Raw genomic sequence first — 18,874 nt, 5'->3', positions numbered from 1 at the left:
GTACAAATTGTTTAAAAAAATATATTTTCGTGTATTGTAATGTAATTTGTGCGATCCGTATAATTTGATTGTAGTGAAAAAACTAATGAAATTTGATAAACTTTCCAAACATTGTTAATGCCTGAAAATACGTGCCAACCATTTTCACTCCATTAACACTTTCAAACTTGTTATAAGAACTATTCTATTTTAAATTCTATCAATTGAATTATTATTTTCCTATCTTAAATTTGATAGTTTTTGAAAAATAGGCTTAAATTATATAAACAAAGCAATTGACTTACAGTTTAAAATGCTTCAGAGACATAAATAGATGAGTTAAAGTCAAAATTAAGCGGCAAAGACTGTATCATCAATAGTCTAATTTAAGTTATAGAAATTAGAAAAAAGAGATAGATTATTATTATGCATATCATTTGCATGTTTTGTCAAGAAGCAATATGTTTAACAAAGTAAATAAGTTTAATTTCAATGTAAAGATTCATGAACTCGATTGAGTTATGAAGAATAAACAAGCTGCTATAATAGATTGCTCCCTTAAACGTTCTACAGTTAAGTCTCTCGAAGCGGCACACTTAATGAACTCGTCGGTGAAATATTCATCATAGGAAATCTTAAACACCTACTCTTAATCATACGCTTCTTTTGAATGCAATTTTTTGTACATTTGTTACTTGAAAATAATGTTTTTAATACCAATTATTATGTTAAAATATTCAAGCTTAAGATCAAAAGCTCTTTCTAAGCACAATCCAGCCTCAAATTTCTATCGTGGCTTGTTAAATTTAGTTAAGTTGGAAAATGCCCACAAATTGCATTAAAACACCCATACACACAGCGTTGCTAAGCACCTGGTTAAGACAGCACTGCAAAACAAAAAGAAAAAAAAATGGCCACCACGACGGCGACCGCACGCTTCACGCTCACCCTCCCCCGACGGAACACCCAACGACCACCCAAACGCAGGAACCTCCTTTCCAAGCAAAACCAACAAGCGCAGCCGAACACATGAATCACTCTGTCGTGTGGTGCGCTCATTAGCATTCACTTTTAGCCTGTCAATGTCCCCCCCCCGTACATGAGCCGGGCGGCAAACCAATCACGGTAAACGGCAGCCACGGTGCCTGGGCCACCACGCCCGATCGGTCGAACGGTAACGAAATGCGCACCAAAACGAGCACAATCTTGGACAACTAATCTCAAAGCAATACACCGGTGGTGCACCACGATATGCGCCATTAGTTTTACCCCTTCAGGTGATGGAAGAGAGAGAGAGAAAGAGAGGGGTGGACACACGATTGGCAAATGGCTCCCTGGCGAGATCGTACTGACGGATTGCTAATTACCGATGCCAAATTGGGACATTAAAAAAAAAAAGAAGGGACAGCACCAGCAGAACAAGTGGGTGCCTTTTAGGTCCGGATACGGTAACTTGGTGCGAAGTGAGACGACAAACCTGTCCGTCCTGGGACCGGAGCAGGCGTTTGAAAAGCGTTTTACTGCGCTAACGCGCTGTGTTCTGAGGTTTATTAATTCGTTTCGAACTTGCCACTTGATGGACTCGTCAATCGGCAAATCGGAGTGTTTTTATGAGAGCGTGAAAAATTGGACAATTATTACCCTTTTTCGGGGATGTTGTCCAATGAATTCTCACGATGGAGAAGCACTGATTGGTGCCGCACAGTGAGCATTCGGGGGAGGAATGAATAATTAAATAACAATATTCCACCGCTGTCTCATCCTTCTCGGACGTGCTAATAAGGCACGCATTTCTTACACCACCTACTACGCTAAGTCTCACTACCTTCTCAACTGGTAATGAGGAAAAAATACCTGGTATTTAATGCGTTTTTTCAATCGCAGCAACCACGGGCTTTGAATCTCAAATTGGAATGAACCGTTTCTTATAGGAATGGGAGAGGAGGAGAGTTATGCCGCTCAGCGATCAGCAATGCTCTCATAATTTGCAATGCTTTTGATGCTTACACGACGACGCTTATCCTACACACTGCACAAAGTGCAGCAAAACGTGAGCCTATGTGCATTTTTTTCTCCCTCCAGCTGCAGGGTAGAAGTATGAGCACGAACAAACACAGATAATCATGTTTGTGTGGTAAAGGGGGGGGCGCAGACTGACTCCCTTCGGATGGGCAGCCGGTTTCCGGAGTGGAATAGTACGATTTTCCGGGAAATGCTACACAACATCATCGGGCTACAGACTCGCGCGCTTGTCACACTGGTAAACACAATGCCTAATAAAGAAATCATTAAGACACACCAACCAGGCAGCGAAGGACAAGTTGGTGTCCAGGAACGGACAACTTTGGACAACTTTGGACGCAAGCCGTATCCCAAACAACACACACACACATGCCTTGGGACCGGGGGGGGGGAGCATAAGGCAAGCCAGGAGACCTTGGTCCTTTCGAAACGGAACCAACACCGGTGGTTTGTGTACGACTTTTGCTTTGATTTTCATTTGCAAGATGTTTAGAGCGTAGCAGAAAGAGTTGAACGGAAGGACAAATAAAGGTTAGAATCTTTTGACATTAGAAACATTCAAGTCGAAAACAGTTGAACAAACGGGTCATTACCGGGGAGGGTACAAGTGTCTTGGAAAAAGACATCTCCTTTGTTTGGGGAGAAGAGAACAGAGGAGGAACACAGTTGCCGTTTGCCGAACTGTCGCTGCCCCGTTATGTGACTGGTTGCGCTTGCCGTTAACTGCCCCTTCTAAAGCAGCTTCCGGGGTTTACTTTGGAAGTCACCAGGCACACAAACACACAACGCACACAAAACCCAAGACAACAATCGACCCCGCTTCGAAGGCGCTGCCGACGACTCAAGACGACTGTAGCTCCAAGAGACAACTTTACAAGCAAACTTTCCTTCCATGACGCCACCCCAATTCCAGTGTCTTGTTTCGTAAGAAGTGACCGAAGGGCATTGGGATTGGCATGAGCATGAAGATACAAATTGGACAGGATATGTAGCCGCCCCCCGCATTCCGGGGCAGGGTTTCTTGGGGGCTGTCACATAAATTATACACTACTGGCTCTATTGTGTAAACATGCCGTGTTTTGAACGGTTCAGTTAAGACGTCTTGTACTTCTTGTGGTGGAGTAGTTTTTGGATCGTTCTTTGATGTGTAGATCCGGTAGTTTGAGTAGTTCTTCGGGAGCGGAATTTAAGTAGTTGCAAACAGGACATCTTTTAATCTTTAAGATATTGAGAGCAATTTATCATTTTGTGTCGATGATAGTTGACAGTAACGCCATCTAACAGAAACGAGTAGAACTATGCCAGAAGTATATTGGAAAGTAAATTCTTAAAAGTCCAATATGATTCTAAAGCAAATAAATCCAATAAGCAATATTTGATAATAAAAGCATTCAGATTGGTTTAAATTGAACTTCAATGAAAAGTCGTAACTAAGAATTCAAAAGAATAAAAGAAAAGAAAACATTCAAGAAAGACAACGCCTATAGAAGAAGATTGAAAAAAATCACATTGAAGGTCATTAATAACTATAAAAGTTAAAAAAGGAAACAAAATTGACATAGGAAACAAAAATAGATCTAAAAAAAGTCCAGTAGAGATAAACGGTTAAACATATCCAGTGAATGGACAAAATAGATCGAACACAACATTCAATACCTTCATAATGAACTCAATCATACTCTAATGCACTCAGTTTAGCCCACTCAACCTCCAGAGAACAATGCGAACACACACCAGGAGAATGCTGTCGTACAACAAGTGTCGTAAATTATGCTAAGGAATGCTAAAATTGCTCATCCTTCACTCATTGATAAGACGTTTGAGCAACAAGTGCTTCATCCGAAGGCCAAGCCGGCCATCAATGTCATGTAATCTGATACCCCACGGGGGACACATTCCTTCCGAAGAGCTAAGAGCTCTCTAATGACGATTCCCAAGTATATCTATCTTCCTGGACAGAAGGTTCGATCTTACGCTCATTAGTACACGTCAAAGGTGCGACCATGAGTCGCGCCGTTTCGCACTTAAAGGATGACCTCTTCCCTGTCAGCGACTTCAGATTTTGTGTAACTGTTTGCTCTGAGAAGGAGAAGAGTTGCGCTTTACTTCTTTTAATTACCCGTCGCGCCTGTACACATACAACGGGCAGCGCGCATCTGGCAGGTCCCGTTTTCCCAGGAGAGATCTTCTTCCGTTTTCCTTTCGCTCTAAGGCGATAATGGTTGGACGGTTGTGCCATGATTGATTGACCACCTGTTGTTGAGTGCCGACTTTCCAACTACTGTTGGAGGGTGACTCAGGGTGACAATTTTATCGATCGTTTTCGAACCGGACCCCGGGACCGGGACCGCGACTGCGGCCCGTTTAGCGATACGGGTGGAATTTGTATCGGTGGCGGACGATTTCAAAAGAGCATCGCAATTTCCTGCCTTCCCTCTTGGCAAGGTAGGTTAATTAATTGTCCATCGGTCGTTAAAACGTGTGCTTTGAGCGGGTCCCAAAGGTGCAAACCCCCCCGTCCGCGGGGCTTAAGGTGACCCGAGACACACACACACTCAGCGGGAGTGAGCAAAGAAAGTCTGAATTCCACCGCTCGACAACATATCCACCACAACAGCCGACAACAGGGTTGCAAATTCCTTAAATCGCTCCACAACATGTCGCGCCCTTGTCGTCCCCCTGCACCCCGTCTATGCCATTCGTACTGTACACACACACACATTACCTTTCCGTCGGTTGTTTGTTTTGTGTCACCCAAATGATCAACTCCGGATCGCTTCGGACAGGGTGTGATGGAACATGAACGACGACGACAGCTTTTGATCCGTATGTCACGGTTAAGTGGTGGTAGCGCCACCACAAATCAATGTCCAATCGCCAGACCATCACGGGAGACGTGTTGAGGGATTGACAAGACAGAGCCTCTTGGACGTTACCTTGACTTTGAGCGGGCTGTTTTTTTTTTCTTGTTCCTGTTTCATTGGCACCGGGGTAATGCCAGCAATCACGCGAATCGCAATTATGCTCTTTACCGATCCGAGCATCGGAGCAACTAATCGATCGATTACCGTGCAACAGGTTTTTAAACACTTCCCAATAAGGTGTCTTTTCTGTGAGGTGGTGGAAAACAGGGAAGTCCACTCTAGTGGACTTTGTAATAAGTTTCCGGCAGGTCTTTGCTTTGAAACCTTGAGGTTAATCGTTTTGGTTATTAAATACATTGAAGTTAGTCCTTCTAGTACAAATGAATCTTCTGGTTAGGCATAAAGTTCAAGAAGTCTTGGTAAGGTGATCCTCGCAAGATTCTACAGCATAGAGGGAGATTCTACAAGCAAGATTCTACAGCATACATTAATCGTAGAGAACCTTACAAAAGGGTGTACTATGAGCGAGATATAGAATTTTTTCGGAAGTAGGCGTTGACATGTTCGGTTATACTGTAGAGCTGCCACTTTCGTACCCCATGGACTTCAGCTTGGATCATTCTCATCAGAAGGTAAACAAACGGGTTTCGAAAAAATATGCTTGTTTAAACTAATTTATGCATAAAACAGCTTGGAGAATGATTATTACCTACATTTAGGACATTTAAGAATGAAAAATTAAACGTTCCCGCACAGGGTGTAAACAAAACAAACGACAGCACTACAGAATCGCTGTCTATATAATCCTCGAAAACCCTGTACATCATGTGGGACAATATTGTTGAAGAATAAATCCGTTGACCTGAGAATAGCATATTTCGGTGAGAAATTCCAATGACTTCGGGGATGAATATCACAAAGAAACAAGTCATCTAGCGGAGACTAAGAAGCTTAGAGAAGGAGCTTAGTGAGATTCCATTCAACAAGCCTGTGTATGATTTAATACAATATGGCATCCTTTGAACTCAGAATAACATACATCTGAGAGAACTTACCTTTAGAGAGACTTCAAATATGAATATCCCAGAAAAAAAGTCATCCTGGAGAGGCTACAGACCAGCTAGTCTTCATAACGTGTCGTACTTATACGTAACAATTCTGTTTAGCTTTTAAAGCAAACTACTCCTTATTGCATTCTTTGAACTTAGAATAACATACTTCTGTTAGAGACTTCAGGGGACTTTGTTCAGAGAAACAAGACATCTTGGGAAGACGTTCAATCAGCAAACATTCACAGTACAACCCTTTTGGTGCTGGGGCGATGCCATGGCACAGTCGTCATCTCGAACGACTCAATAACGCCCGTCATGGGTTCAAACCAAGAATAGATCGTCTCCCCGTAGCAGGGATTTGACTATCCGGCTATGTGGTAATGAATTAAGTCTCGAAAGCCTGTATAGGCCGGCATGTCCACGTAGGACGTTACGCAAAATAGAAGAAGAAGAAGCATTTTCGTGCCTTTAAGCAACAATTCTGCTCAGTTTTATAAAGCAAACCATCCCTTACCTGTTCGTGCTTCTTGAGATAGCCGAGCCGCGGGAACGTTTTCTCGCAGAACTGGCAATGGTAGGTGCTGCTGCCGGCACCACCACCCAGCCCCTTGCCGTTGTTGTTATTGTTGTGATTGTGGTGGTTACTACTGTTGTTGTTGTTGTTGTTATTATGCTGTTGATGGTGTTTCGAGGACGACTTGCCACCACCTTCCTTGCCGCCGGTCGAAGAATGTCCACCGATGCCACCGGCCCGGCGATGATGCAGATGATGCACATGCCGCGGGTGCAGCTGATGATGCGGGTGATGGTTCCGGTACTGCTTTTCACCGGCGGCGCCCGAGTCGAGCGTGGTTGGCCCATCGTTTGGCTCGGGGATCGAGTTGGGCGTTGTCATGCCGTCCGAAATTGAGGGCGAAAAGCTGGACGAAGTGTGGGACGAGTATAGCTCTGTATAAGTGTAAAGAAGTGAAGAGAGAGTGAAGAAAAATTCAATGTTTGTTTTCAAAAATTAGGTTAATTGATTGATTAGATATTAGATTCAAAATTCACACACACACACACACACACACACAATAATGAAAGGGGCAAGCGATAATGACACACCATTTCTTAACGTTATCAATCACAATTTTCGCAAACACACTTCACGCATGAATTTGCATTATTTCTGTTATTTTGTGCTACCAACCAGCAACAATGCTATTGGAAGGGGTTCGTCTCCTGCTCATACGATGAGATAATAAATTCAATCTCTGCCCTATATCCTCGTGAAGAACAAAAAAACAGGGGGAAGATAAGAAAAAAGGTAAGAGTTGCAATTTTTCCTCCTTTGCGGCTCTGTTCTTGTGTGTGTGTGTGTGTTTTGAGTATCTTTTCCTTTTCCACCATCAATACCATCAACAAATGATATCCCATCAACCAATCTATCCATCCATCCAGTCATTCGTATTCGTTATTTGGAGCTTGTTTTTTTTGTTGCTCTTCTCGAGTGTGCGTTGTTTTCTTTCCTCAAGATGTCATTGGGTGGAAAGAGCGAAATAAAAAGGATACCTTTTACGGAACCGAAAGCAGGAGAAATTTAAATTTACGACCTGTTGATGTGCATCGCTAGCGGCGGTAAAAGGATAAGAGAGCGTGATACTAACAACCTAACGCTAACATGAAAATTGATGTCTTGATTTGTGGAGCATATTTGACTTCACTTTCAGCGTGTGTGCGGGTTGACCCAATTTTCCCAACGTACAAGCTAACAGTGATTTATTTTTTTTTGCATACATAAATATTTTGGAATGATTCTCTCTCTCTCTCTCTCTGGGTATAACAGACGGTTGAACTCAAGATTCAAGACCTTCACAGTATGCTGAGCATCGCACAAAATGATTCCTTAATTTATATTGTCTTATCATTCACGGACAGTCGCCGATCACAGATGCACCACACCAAACTCCAAGTGTAAATTAATTTCCTTATCCGGCCCGCGTCACCTACAACAAACAAACACTCACTCAAACACACATCTCACAAGTACAATTATTTACATCCTGTTTGGAGGCCGCCCCGACCAAGCTACTGCACCGTGCTCTGTTCTTTATCCGCCGCTCGGGTGGGGATTTCGCTCTTGATTAATCTTAAGTAACCATCCCCCCCACTCTTTCTTCCCTTTCCTTATCTCACCCACCCACACACTTCATTACCACCTAATTGTATCACTTTGGACCAGGGACACGAAATAAAAAAAAACTGATGGACTGCCGCCAATTGACGAACACGAACAGCCCTCTCTCGCTCGTTCAAATTAAACTGCCTCATTTCCATGCGCAAAGAGCTGGCGTGCGCCCTAAAACGCGCAATACCAAAAGGAAGGGACCTCGGAAGTGTGAGGTTAAGTGTGAACCCATTTCCCTTCCCCCGCCCGCTTCAGTTGGAGAGAGGCCCCATTTTCCGCACATTAAGGCCAATTAGGGGTGGCGTGATAAAAGGCGAACCTTGTTGCGGGGTTTTTATTGTGCGCTAAAGTGGTGCCTGGTGAAGGTTTTGGTTGTGGAAGATGATTGTCTTGTTCTTCCGAAAAGTTTAAACATTTTAAAATTATTTTAATACTTAATTACAGATTTTTCTTCTCGTTCAAGATTTAATCCATTTTAACTGATTTCATTATTATTTTACAGGGTTATCCAGGGGTTCTCATAGTTTTGGGAGACTTCCTTGACTCTTTCTGGGTGGAAGTGAACTTCATATGATGGAAATCGGAAGAAGAAGGCACCCTTTTTGGACAGGCTCCTTGGAAATTCCTATTGGATTTGTCCAACAAGCATGCTATAGAGCCCAATTCCCATTACACGTTCATCTCACGTAAGAAAGAGTCAATAAAGTGTCCCACAGCCATGAGAACTCCTGGAAAACCCTGTAAAAACGCTCAGAATTAACCGGAAACTATTCTTGTGTTCTCCATCGAAAACCACAACAATCGTAGTAGGCGTGCGTATGTGTACGCGCACAGTAGGTGTTGATGATGCGTATGGTCTGCGCGCCCCACACGCTACTCGCGCAGGAGGCAAATGAATTAATGAAAATCGCTTCTAATTTAATTGCCTCCGAGAGCGCGCTCATGTGTGTGCATGTGTTCATGGAGGCCACCGCCACCACCACACCACAGCACAACAGCTGCAGCTGGTGCTGTGGCCGCCCGGGATTCGTTAATCCGCGCAGCACCGAAAGGTCAACAGGGTATATCCGGTTTTCTTTTTATCACTTACTGCTGCATATTGCTAATGAAGCGGCAGCAGCAGCTCCCTTGCAACCACGCGTGGACACACTAATTCCTGGTGGCCCCCCTGTTTCCGGTTTTGATGTTGGGCATGTTGGGCCCCGCCGCCGTGCCCGATCCCATTGGTGACGGACAGAACACACGCGGCACCGAGGAGTGCGATGTGCAAAAGCGATGTTTGACCGGGTGTGCTGATGTGACGATAAATCGTCTTTAATCTTGATATTAAAACCTTAATGTCATAATTGCTCTTCCCTACCCCCAAAAAGCTTCCCCCTGGCCATCAGTCAAGTGGCAAAGTGGGATAAAACGCTCCGAGTGCGGGGAATTATCAATTGTTTCATTTTCAAACTCGCAACGTCTCCCTCCGGCTACCGATCGGGGCAGAGCAACTCTGATGATTGCTGACCACCGTCCACTGCCCCCCATGTCCCAGGGAGGGACACCGTGGCGCGATACGATCAGCGGAACGGATCTTTTTGAGCCGTCGTCGACCGTCGCCGTGGCGCATCTGGTGGTGCTGCGATGACAGCGTTTTGCTTTGCGTTTTAATTGAAACTTCCTTTCGCGTGCTGCTAGACACTGGCTGGACCCTGCCGCGTGGTGTAATTACAGTGGGGCGGTAATTTTTTATTTAAATTTCGTCCCTATCATCATACTGCTCACGAGGAGGTTGGTTTATCTGTGTTGTGTCGAGAGAGGGCGAGTTTTGTCGCCACACAGCGTCATTATTAAAGTCGTGTGGCGTTTGTGTAAATGAATCCCGCTCCGGTTAATAAAGGGCTAAACTGATTTATGGGAGTTTTTGGAGGGTTTTGTGGTGCAGTGGATGGAAATGATTAGAGGAAAAGTTTTGTTTTCAGTGGGGTAAGACACGAGTGCGTCGTTGAATGTTTGGAGTGAGGCACATTAGATTAAATATTTGGGACAAATTAATTGTTTCATTTGGAAATGAGGTTGTTGCACTCCATTTATGTAGTTATGGTACCTCGACTATTCTGCTCCTCGTATCGTAAATTTAAAACAAATGCCAAAGACGAATCATGTTGTTCTTCGTCGTAAAATGAATCCTACTTACTATTGGTGTATTTTTTTTTTCTAATCATAAATAACGGCCTGTATTACCTCAAACATACTGATTGATCACAAATTTTGGTACGCCCAGATCTAGCACGATTAAATCAAAGCATAATCGCAAAATGTACCCATGATGCTGTGCCTAAGCTCTCAATCTAATCCTGCCAAACACCTTGAGTTTGAGTTGTGTTACTGACGACATAATAGATGACTTTTCAAGGACATCACATGATCCGATTGTTAAACGCAATGAAACAAATATTAGACAGAAATAAACTCAACTCAAAAGGAAGGGGAAGAGAAAACAGAAAACGAAAAGAAACCTCCAAAATTGTTTGAGATTTCTGGCCTTCAATAATAGTTAAGCTGGTTTGAAGAATACAAATGTATACCTTTAATGTACGTTACAAGATATATTAAAGGAAAAGTTACTTTATTCTGCTTTCAAGATTGTGAATTATATGGCTCTTGAATTAATTACCTAACTGAAGAACAAAGTAATTGCAATTAAATAAATATTATAAATAGAGACATAGACAGTGATACATAGAAAAATATTCACAATAATTAGAATAATACATATTGACTATACAATAAGCATCACATTTTGATGTAAATTAAACTGACATCCATTTCAGTATCTCTGCCTTCTCAATTCTTTTCTGAGACGATTGCACTGCCTGACGGAAGCGTGATATAAACTAAAAACGCCGACTTGCACAAGGCCTGTCGGAATTCTTTCAATTTCTTCCTATCCTCGTACGGAAGCACTGTGACAATTATTTCAGTTATGATGTAATGATAATAAGTCTACAAAACCTGCAATAGTCTGACCTGACCGATAAGGTTGTAACACCAAAAGAAGAAAAAGAAGAAGGACACATTTGCCTAAATACCAAATATTCATAGTCCTAGTAATGAACAGATCTCTCCTTAGCTCGATCTATAAATCGACCTAACTGGTCGTCTCTGGGTATGTGCCGTCGCATCTTTTGATCACATCACCGATCCTTTCCTATTTAGATAATAGCATTCGATTGAACAAGAAAGAGTGTAGCTATTGACAATTCCTTTCCTATTGGAAACAGCTGGACATATTAACGATGCTGATAAACCAACAAGATCTAATTGCACAAATATGGAATATGCAAATTCCTCTATGTGGAATTTGATCGATAGAATCGTTCGAAGGTAGTTTCGTTCGGCTGTATAATATTCGCCTCGAGTTGCATAGGCCAAGTGAGGTGAAGACATCAAACAATCGGGACCAATCACGAATGACAAAGAGATGATTTAAGATCAGTTTACTGCATGCTAGACGTCACCTTCAATTAGCAGTGTTTTATAAGAAGTGAAAAATTTGAAACTTTCAATAAAATTCCCAGTAACATAAAAAACTGTCTACATTTATCGGGCATTGAAGTCTTTTGCACTATTTAGAATGTTTCCTTAGCTAGCACCACAATACACCGAAGTACCTTTTCTGTGCCATAATTACAACCGCACCCTACAAATCCTACCTTGTCCGAGGGAAAACTCCTTCATCGCACCGATACCACCACCCAATGCACCGGGCGCAATCATGCCGCCGACACCGAAAGCGTTCGTGTTTTGCTGTATCTTCTCGATCAACGTTTCCAGTCTGGTGCTCGGGCCACGGTAGAGCATCTTCAGCGCCATCGCAACGGAGCGAGGCGCACGGGGTTCACAGTGCACACGGAAACACAGCACAGTACCGAATCGTTGTAACAGAACAAGGCGGGACCACCTGCACGCACCCACAACATGATGGGCCAAGCAAAAAATGAGGCAAAAAGGCGCTTCACAACGAACTCGTAAACGTTCACAACGAACACAAATCACAACACGCGGAACAAAGTAACAGTAACATTGGTAAAATATTAAAACAAATTCACTAAGAAACACTCACGAGATCACTTGTAGTAAAACTGCTAACAAAACAACACACACACACACAAAGGCAACGCGCGACCGAGGGCACCCAAAATAAGGACACTGATGGTTTTCGGGAAAATGGGGAAAAAATCGAGAAAAATCAAATTTTGTTTTTTCCCCAGCAAAATTTTGATCAATCGCTCAAACGGAACACGCCACCGTTGAAGTCACTCTGCAGCATCACTTGTGTATCACACATCAACACACACACATACACACACATACAACAACGCACACATTCACAGGTCACCCAGCTCGATATACAGGATAGCCAAGGTGGTGTATCCCCGGGCTCTAGCAGGCAGCAGCAGACAGCAGCAGCAGCATAGACCGGAGAGCGAAGCGCAACATCATCACCTAAACCTTGCCGAAAGGTGAATGAGAGCCCTGTTGGGACGCGAACGCCACCAAAGCGTTGCCGACGACGCGCACCACGAATCGGTGTGCCGGGTTTTTGGCCCTCGGTCTCGCCCGGGGTTCGCGCCCATACACCGATTCGTTCGATGCGTGCTGCGAGTGTGTGTATTGTGCTGCTGCTGCTGCCGTTGCTCCTAACCGCTTTTGGGAGAGCGAACGAGAGCGCCCGTGTGGCGCGCAAACGGCGAGCGAGACAGCGCGATTGCGATTGGCGTACGGGCGCGCACGGAGCGCAACCGAGATGGAGATCTCCCTTACGCCCCGAGATACCGCCCGAGACGCCATTGTAGTGCAGTGGTGGTGGGTTGGTGCCATCGAGAGGGTTGAAATGTTGTTGCGTGGTGCCACAGCACCCCTCCCCCCCTCTGCCCCAGCTGTTCTCCTTTCCGCTTGCGCTTGGCTTATGTACGGTGTGGATAAATATAAACAAAATAAATGAAGCAAGCAGAGAACGGGGCCTTTGGGTTCACCTTTCGCTTGCCCAATGGTGTTGCTGGCATGCACACAACACACACTGAGGGCTGAACGGCCGGTGAGTCCTAGCCGCCGAACAGAACACAGTCCGGTCGTCCTGTTTTCACTCGCAGGTGACAATTAGTCAAAGACAGAGCAAACAAAGGGACATTCTGGGGACTTTGTGAGCATTCTACGGGGAATGGGAGGAATGAGCTGGATTTTTGGGTGCTTTTATCACACAGGACACTCCCGGTAGGGCACTGCCAGCACACCCGAGGGTATATATAATTATACATTATTATCATAAGAGCTTTTATAACTCAACTTTCTTCTTGAAATGGAATCGCGATCGAATGGCATAAAAGAATGGGAAAGGATTTCGTCCCAAAACAACAGTGAACAGGAAATCCTTTTTCCTGCCAGTATCCTTTAGTTAGAAATGGCGGCTTTCGTTTCTGTTTTTTTTTTGTTTTGTTTCACCAATTGCATTTGCCGCGGAAAAAAGACGGTTAGCGGATTCATTTCGCGCAACAATCAAACAAAAAAAGGCTTAATTGTTGAAAGGGCGCAAACCAAAGGGAACTGCACAGTTCTTACCAAAAAAAAACCAAGGCAGGTAACAGCGCCTTCAGGAACTGCCAGTCGCCAATTGGCAGCGAGAGAAAGAGAGAGAGAGAGACCAAGGATTAAATTACGCCGACAGATTTCACGTTTCCGTGATCCGATGGCTCGTTTTCGTCGAAGGGATTGGTTTTGCGGTTTGGTTTGTTTGAAAGGTGAAAAAATCTTAAAGAAAAGAATGAATGCTTTTTGTCTGGCATTAGTACAGGACGGACCCTTTGGCAAATTGGCGGCCATTTTGGATTGAAGGTGAATTAAATTTCAATTTCGGCTGTCAGTTTTGGGGTATTTTTCCTCCTTCGAACAGCACTTTTGGTTTTTACTGTAAACTCAATGACACACAGAGATATTTGTATTGTAGATGGAAGATTGAAAATTATAAAGTTAAATTTTGGGAAAATTTGTTCAAATATTTGAAAGATTTATCTGTTGCAGTATCAAAATTAGCCAACTGCAACTTGTTGCAAACAAACTTCTAGATGCAATTTCGAACTGATTTAAATGAAAAATCAATATCAATACTCCACCACAAGCTCTCGGAAGCCAAAAAACAGCTAAACAACTCCCACAACCGTTCAGGCTAACCCGTCACGGCACCGCAACTTATACCGAAAACCCCAACAAAACTGTCCGCCGTGGTTTTCTCCGATTTTCCACCGCGTACCGCTCCTCTTCTGCTTTGGGGGTTTTGGATTTTTCTCTGCCCACAATTCTGCTGCTTCGTTCTACGTGTTTCTGATTTCGGTGAACGAAATGAAATATTCATAACCGTTCCTATCCCTCTGCCGCCTCTGCGTGCACAACATGTCAACGGGAACTGGGAACTGTTTCTGCCCACGTCAAAACCAACCAGGGTGTGTGTGCGTGTGTGTGTGAATATGTGTTGCTTCAATTTGCAAAACCACTCCGGATACTGATTTCAATTGTGATTCTGCCCTTTTTTATCCCTTGGTGATGGACAGCCCTTTCAGCCGTCCGCTGTGTTCGCCCTCCATGCACACACACACAGATCGTTTTTGGTTGAATTTAAATGTGCACGGGCAGATGAATGCATTTACCACACGGTGGCGTCTGCTGCTGCTACGATACGTGTCATGTCTCTCCCGGCCACCGAAATCTATTGGTGGGCGAAAATGTACAATATTTTCCCATTTGTATCGAAATTTTGTTGTCTGTGTGCAATTCAGGGGACCAGGGGAGGACATGCGGCTGCGATACACACTCTCTTTCCCTCACTGTCCGAAAAATAAGTTCCACTTACTGTTGGTGTTCACTACTTTTGCTGCCACACAGTGGTGTATTTTTGTCCCCAAAAATAGAGATACATACACCAACACGATCCAACAGAGACACTTTCAGACACAGGGAAACAATTTATTCCATTGCACACACACACACACACACATCGTAATTTCAATTAAAAAGTCACCAAATCAACCTTATGGAGCAATGGACGTGCGGGAGGTGAAAAGTTGCAACTAAATGTACTTTATGTGTTCTCTGTGCTGTGTGGCTGCCGGATTGACGGTGGTGTGGCACAGCGTTGACAATTGAAATGTAGCATGTTGTACGCTATTTTGAGGTTAAAGCAGTACATTTTGTCACCTGATATTAAGGCTTGGCGCTTTTTGTGCGCAACGTACGATAGTTGTGTTAATTACCTTGGAGGGCAAAGCACAATTATATGCAACTTTGCTGTTTTATTACAATTTAAACCCTCTATTTTAAACATTAATAGGCAGTATTTGTCTATAAATTTGAAGAGCTTACACTTGGAACAAATATTGTTTACTATATCTTGAGAAGTTGGCACACTTTGTCAAAGGATTGGAGGCTTTATTCGCGCTAAAGGTTTGAAGTTCTGTTTAACAATGTTCAAATAAGCTAAGACACTATTCTACTTTACAGCAAAAATTGAATGCAACACGAAATACATAATTATAGTCATCTATCTTACAGTTTTTCGGAAAATACTTTGCTCCAGTTAAGTAGATCATCGTGCATGTTTCTCCACAAGCTGCAAAATGATATAATTATTTATAAGAATTCAACTCTTGCGAGACTATCTTTTCCTCAGAATTCCGATAAAGTCGTATTACTAATTCAAATGTGATGCAACAGATGCATTGCATCGTATTTTGCCATGATCTACCTGCCTAGGTCATAGGTCAACTTGCATAGTCAATCTACATTATGCAAATCGCGTTCAACCAAAGAGTCTCAAAGACAGAGGGCAGAGAGCCTGCACGCAACTTTACGCATCCAACTGTCAATCAATTAGCAAAAATCGCGAAGAGATGTTGTCCGCTACAAACAAAAAAAAAACAGTTTGCTAATGAACAGCACCAGCATTGCAATCGTGTTGCTACTATTCGCAGTGATTTTCGCCCCAAAATTGACTCCGAACAAACGCTGGACGGGCTTTGTGTGTGTGTGGCATTTGCACCAATTTGCATTTGCTGAACCGCAGCGTTGTTTGTTTTTTTTTTCTTTACTCTTTTTGTTATCCTTATTTTACAGAAAAGGTAACGAAATTCGAGTTTGCGCCATCATCATCGTCACCCTGTAGCTCCACCCAGCGCAAAGGTACACAACAGCAGCAGTAGCAGCAGCACCGCAGCGCGTTGTCGCTGCTCGACTTTTAGGCCACGCCTTTTTGCAGTAGCGCCTCTTCACTCTCGCTCGCACGGACGGGGCTGGTCGTTTGCTCGAATTTTCAAAAAAGGAAGACGAACGGACGCACACGCAGCAGGACACACCGGCAAACGGTTGTTGTTATGTACTTGGGGCACTCTTTATTTACAGCCCCTCAGTTGGCGTTTAGAAGCAACATGTGGTTGTTTTGCCGGGTGAGTGCCAACGTTAGGAGAGCTTCTCCCTGCGGCTGGAACGAAAAGCAAGATCTCTCCCTTGCAGGTGTGGGTTTTTTGTTAATATTTCGAACGAGCTCGTTTCGAGTGCCGTCCTCCGTGCGCACGCTTTTCGAGCGACTGAAACTGAAGAAGGGGCGAGCGTTGAAATCTCTTGCGGCAGTCCCAGCAACCACCCAAATTCGTGCCGCTGGACCATTATTTGGGCTAATTTGTGTGCGAGCGCACAGCGCAGTCCGTGAGTGGCCGGATATCCGGATACGGTGGCGCAAAAACCTCCCATTCAAACTAAACCCAGCGAAGCACCGGATCCTTGGGCGGATATTTAGCCCTATAAATTAAAGCCGTCCCTTCCTTCCTACCTTGGCGAGCAGAAAAACAACGCCATTCATTACAACCCCCTTCTCTGCGGACCCGCCACTCCAGAGTTCTGTTTTGCAATCCACGCTCCACGATTGTTCGGAACCCGCACCGGAACGAGTTTAGCGTGGACTCGCCGCCATCGTTTGGTCAGGAAATTGGCGGAAAAACAATGAAACCAAATGATCCGCCATGGGCCATGGGACAAAAGGCGTGCGCACACACAGCAACGGGGTAGGATTTTATCTCGACCGGAAAAGGCCATCCATTCTACGGTGAGGTGGAGATTTTCTGCAGTTTTAGTTGGCAGCAAAAAAGGAAAGGTTTTTCTTTCCATTTGTTAGCATCGCACGCAATCACAAAAACCGTTTTTGAGATAATGTTGTAAGATAATGGGCTAGAGATGAGGGTTTTTCAAGAATTTCGAGCAGATCCTCAAGCTGACCTGCAACAATAGAGCTCTGCAGCACTACTCGTATCCAGGTGATGGCGTCCTGTGCCTTGTACGACAGTAATTCAGTGCTTAAGAGCAACTTTATCTCAAATATCTATTGAAACATTTCTATTAAAAAATGTATGATCCACCTATCACGAAAATTTCGCGTTGTAGACTATTTATATCTTATAGTTATACGCTTCAACTAAATTAATGTCGTTAGTATCAATATTTGAACCAAAGAAAAACTACTTCAAGGATCAAGAATGTACTAAATTGAGCCTTATTTAAGGCAAATTCTATAATAACCTTCCTTCATAACATTGAGCTGCCTTGAAAAGCCCAGTTATATGCACCCCTTCCGTGCTCGACCTTAATTTATTCCTCTGGTGCAGCTGCTGCGTCATTCAAACAACAAGAATCAAATGCAATTCCTACCTCTGTGAAGCAGTAGGCGGATGATCAGGTCAACAAAAAAAAACAACAAAAAATTCCAGCTCAACATGATGAGATCTAAATCGCATCGCTTGCTCTCGAGTGTGTGTGCATATGTACTCTGGTCCTCTGGCGGTCATACGCGCCGATGTCGCCATTAACGCGCAAAACGCGAGCCGCCCGTGATCGTGTACGCATTTTAAGCATCTGCAAATCGTGTGGAACCATTTAGTGGAACCATATTTCAGACCAGATATGATCCGAAAAGATGTGTATGTGCCTGTCGTAAGCAGAACAAAACCACACGTACAATCAAGCACAGATTGGTGTGTGGTTGCTGCTTGGTGCATGGTTTTGCCGATTGAGATGGAAGTAGGGAGTGGCAAGATACCAGTTCTCCCCCCAAAAAAAGTTTGTCCCACGTCTTAACTCTTCCGCGTTGTCTCATTTACGACAGACGACCGGACGAATGGTCACATTTTTATCCACTCACACTTAAAGTACGATTTATTCGCAAACGTGATTGAGATTTTTGGGCGATCCAGGAGTGGCCAGGTCCCGCTTTCGGGCCGCGAGTCTCCGCGACACGAATGTCAAGCGGCAAAATGGTAATTACAACTGAGAAACAATATTTTTATGTATTTTTATTGCCCTTACCTCGCTCATTACTAGGCTTCTAGCCGAGGAACTGTGTCGCAAAAGGAGGTCGAGATATCCACTCAATCGATAGCGAAATTCCACGAAATCCTTCATATCTAAATTCCAGGATTTTTGAATTGCTTCACTTTTTAACGCTCCTAAATGGCCCTAATGGACGCTTCAGACTGTCCGGTTGGAAACAAATGAGGTCAATTAAACATTCTCAACTCCTAATATTTACCTTTTCCCCGGCGTTCCTACTCCAGTAGCGCCACCGTTAGTGTGATTGACTTCTGTCATCCCATATCCCATGTTCCCGGGTCCCCGATTCCCATTTTTATCTCAATCTCGGCGGAGATCGGGGTGAGACCGTTTTCATTCCCCTCACGGCGTGGTCTCTTTTTTCTCACTCGATTAACGAA

General features: G+C 43.9%; 1 protein-coding gene across 5 annotated transcripts in view; it reads right to left on the bottom strand.

The window, feature by feature from the left end:
* The window catches only part of LOC121598746 (zinc finger protein 423 homolog), an 80,266-nt gene that overhangs the window by 9,204 nt on the left and 52,188 nt on the right, over nt 1-18,874 (bottom strand). For 4 of the 5 annotated variants that reach the window (XM_041925996.1, XM_041925995.1, XM_041925997.1 and 1 more), the window contains one exon: nt 6,432-6,865. In XM_041925996.1, coding sequence (XP_041781930.1) covers nt 6,432-6,865 — 434 coding nt within the window. Of the gene's footprint in view, nt 1-6,431; nt 6,866-11,782; nt 12,632-18,874 lie in introns of those variants that run through there. The other variant, XM_041925999.1, reaches the window with a different exon arrangement.

Source organism: Anopheles merus, chromosome 3L (assembly GCF_017562075.2).
Source record: "Anopheles merus strain MAF chromosome 3L, AmerM5.1, whole genome shotgun sequence".
In the NCBI taxonomy this organism is placed as follows: Eukaryota; Metazoa; Arthropoda; class Insecta; order Diptera; family Culicidae; genus Anopheles; species Anopheles merus.
Note: the sequence above shows the minus strand (reverse complement) of the source record. Positions and strands in the feature narration are given on the sequence as shown.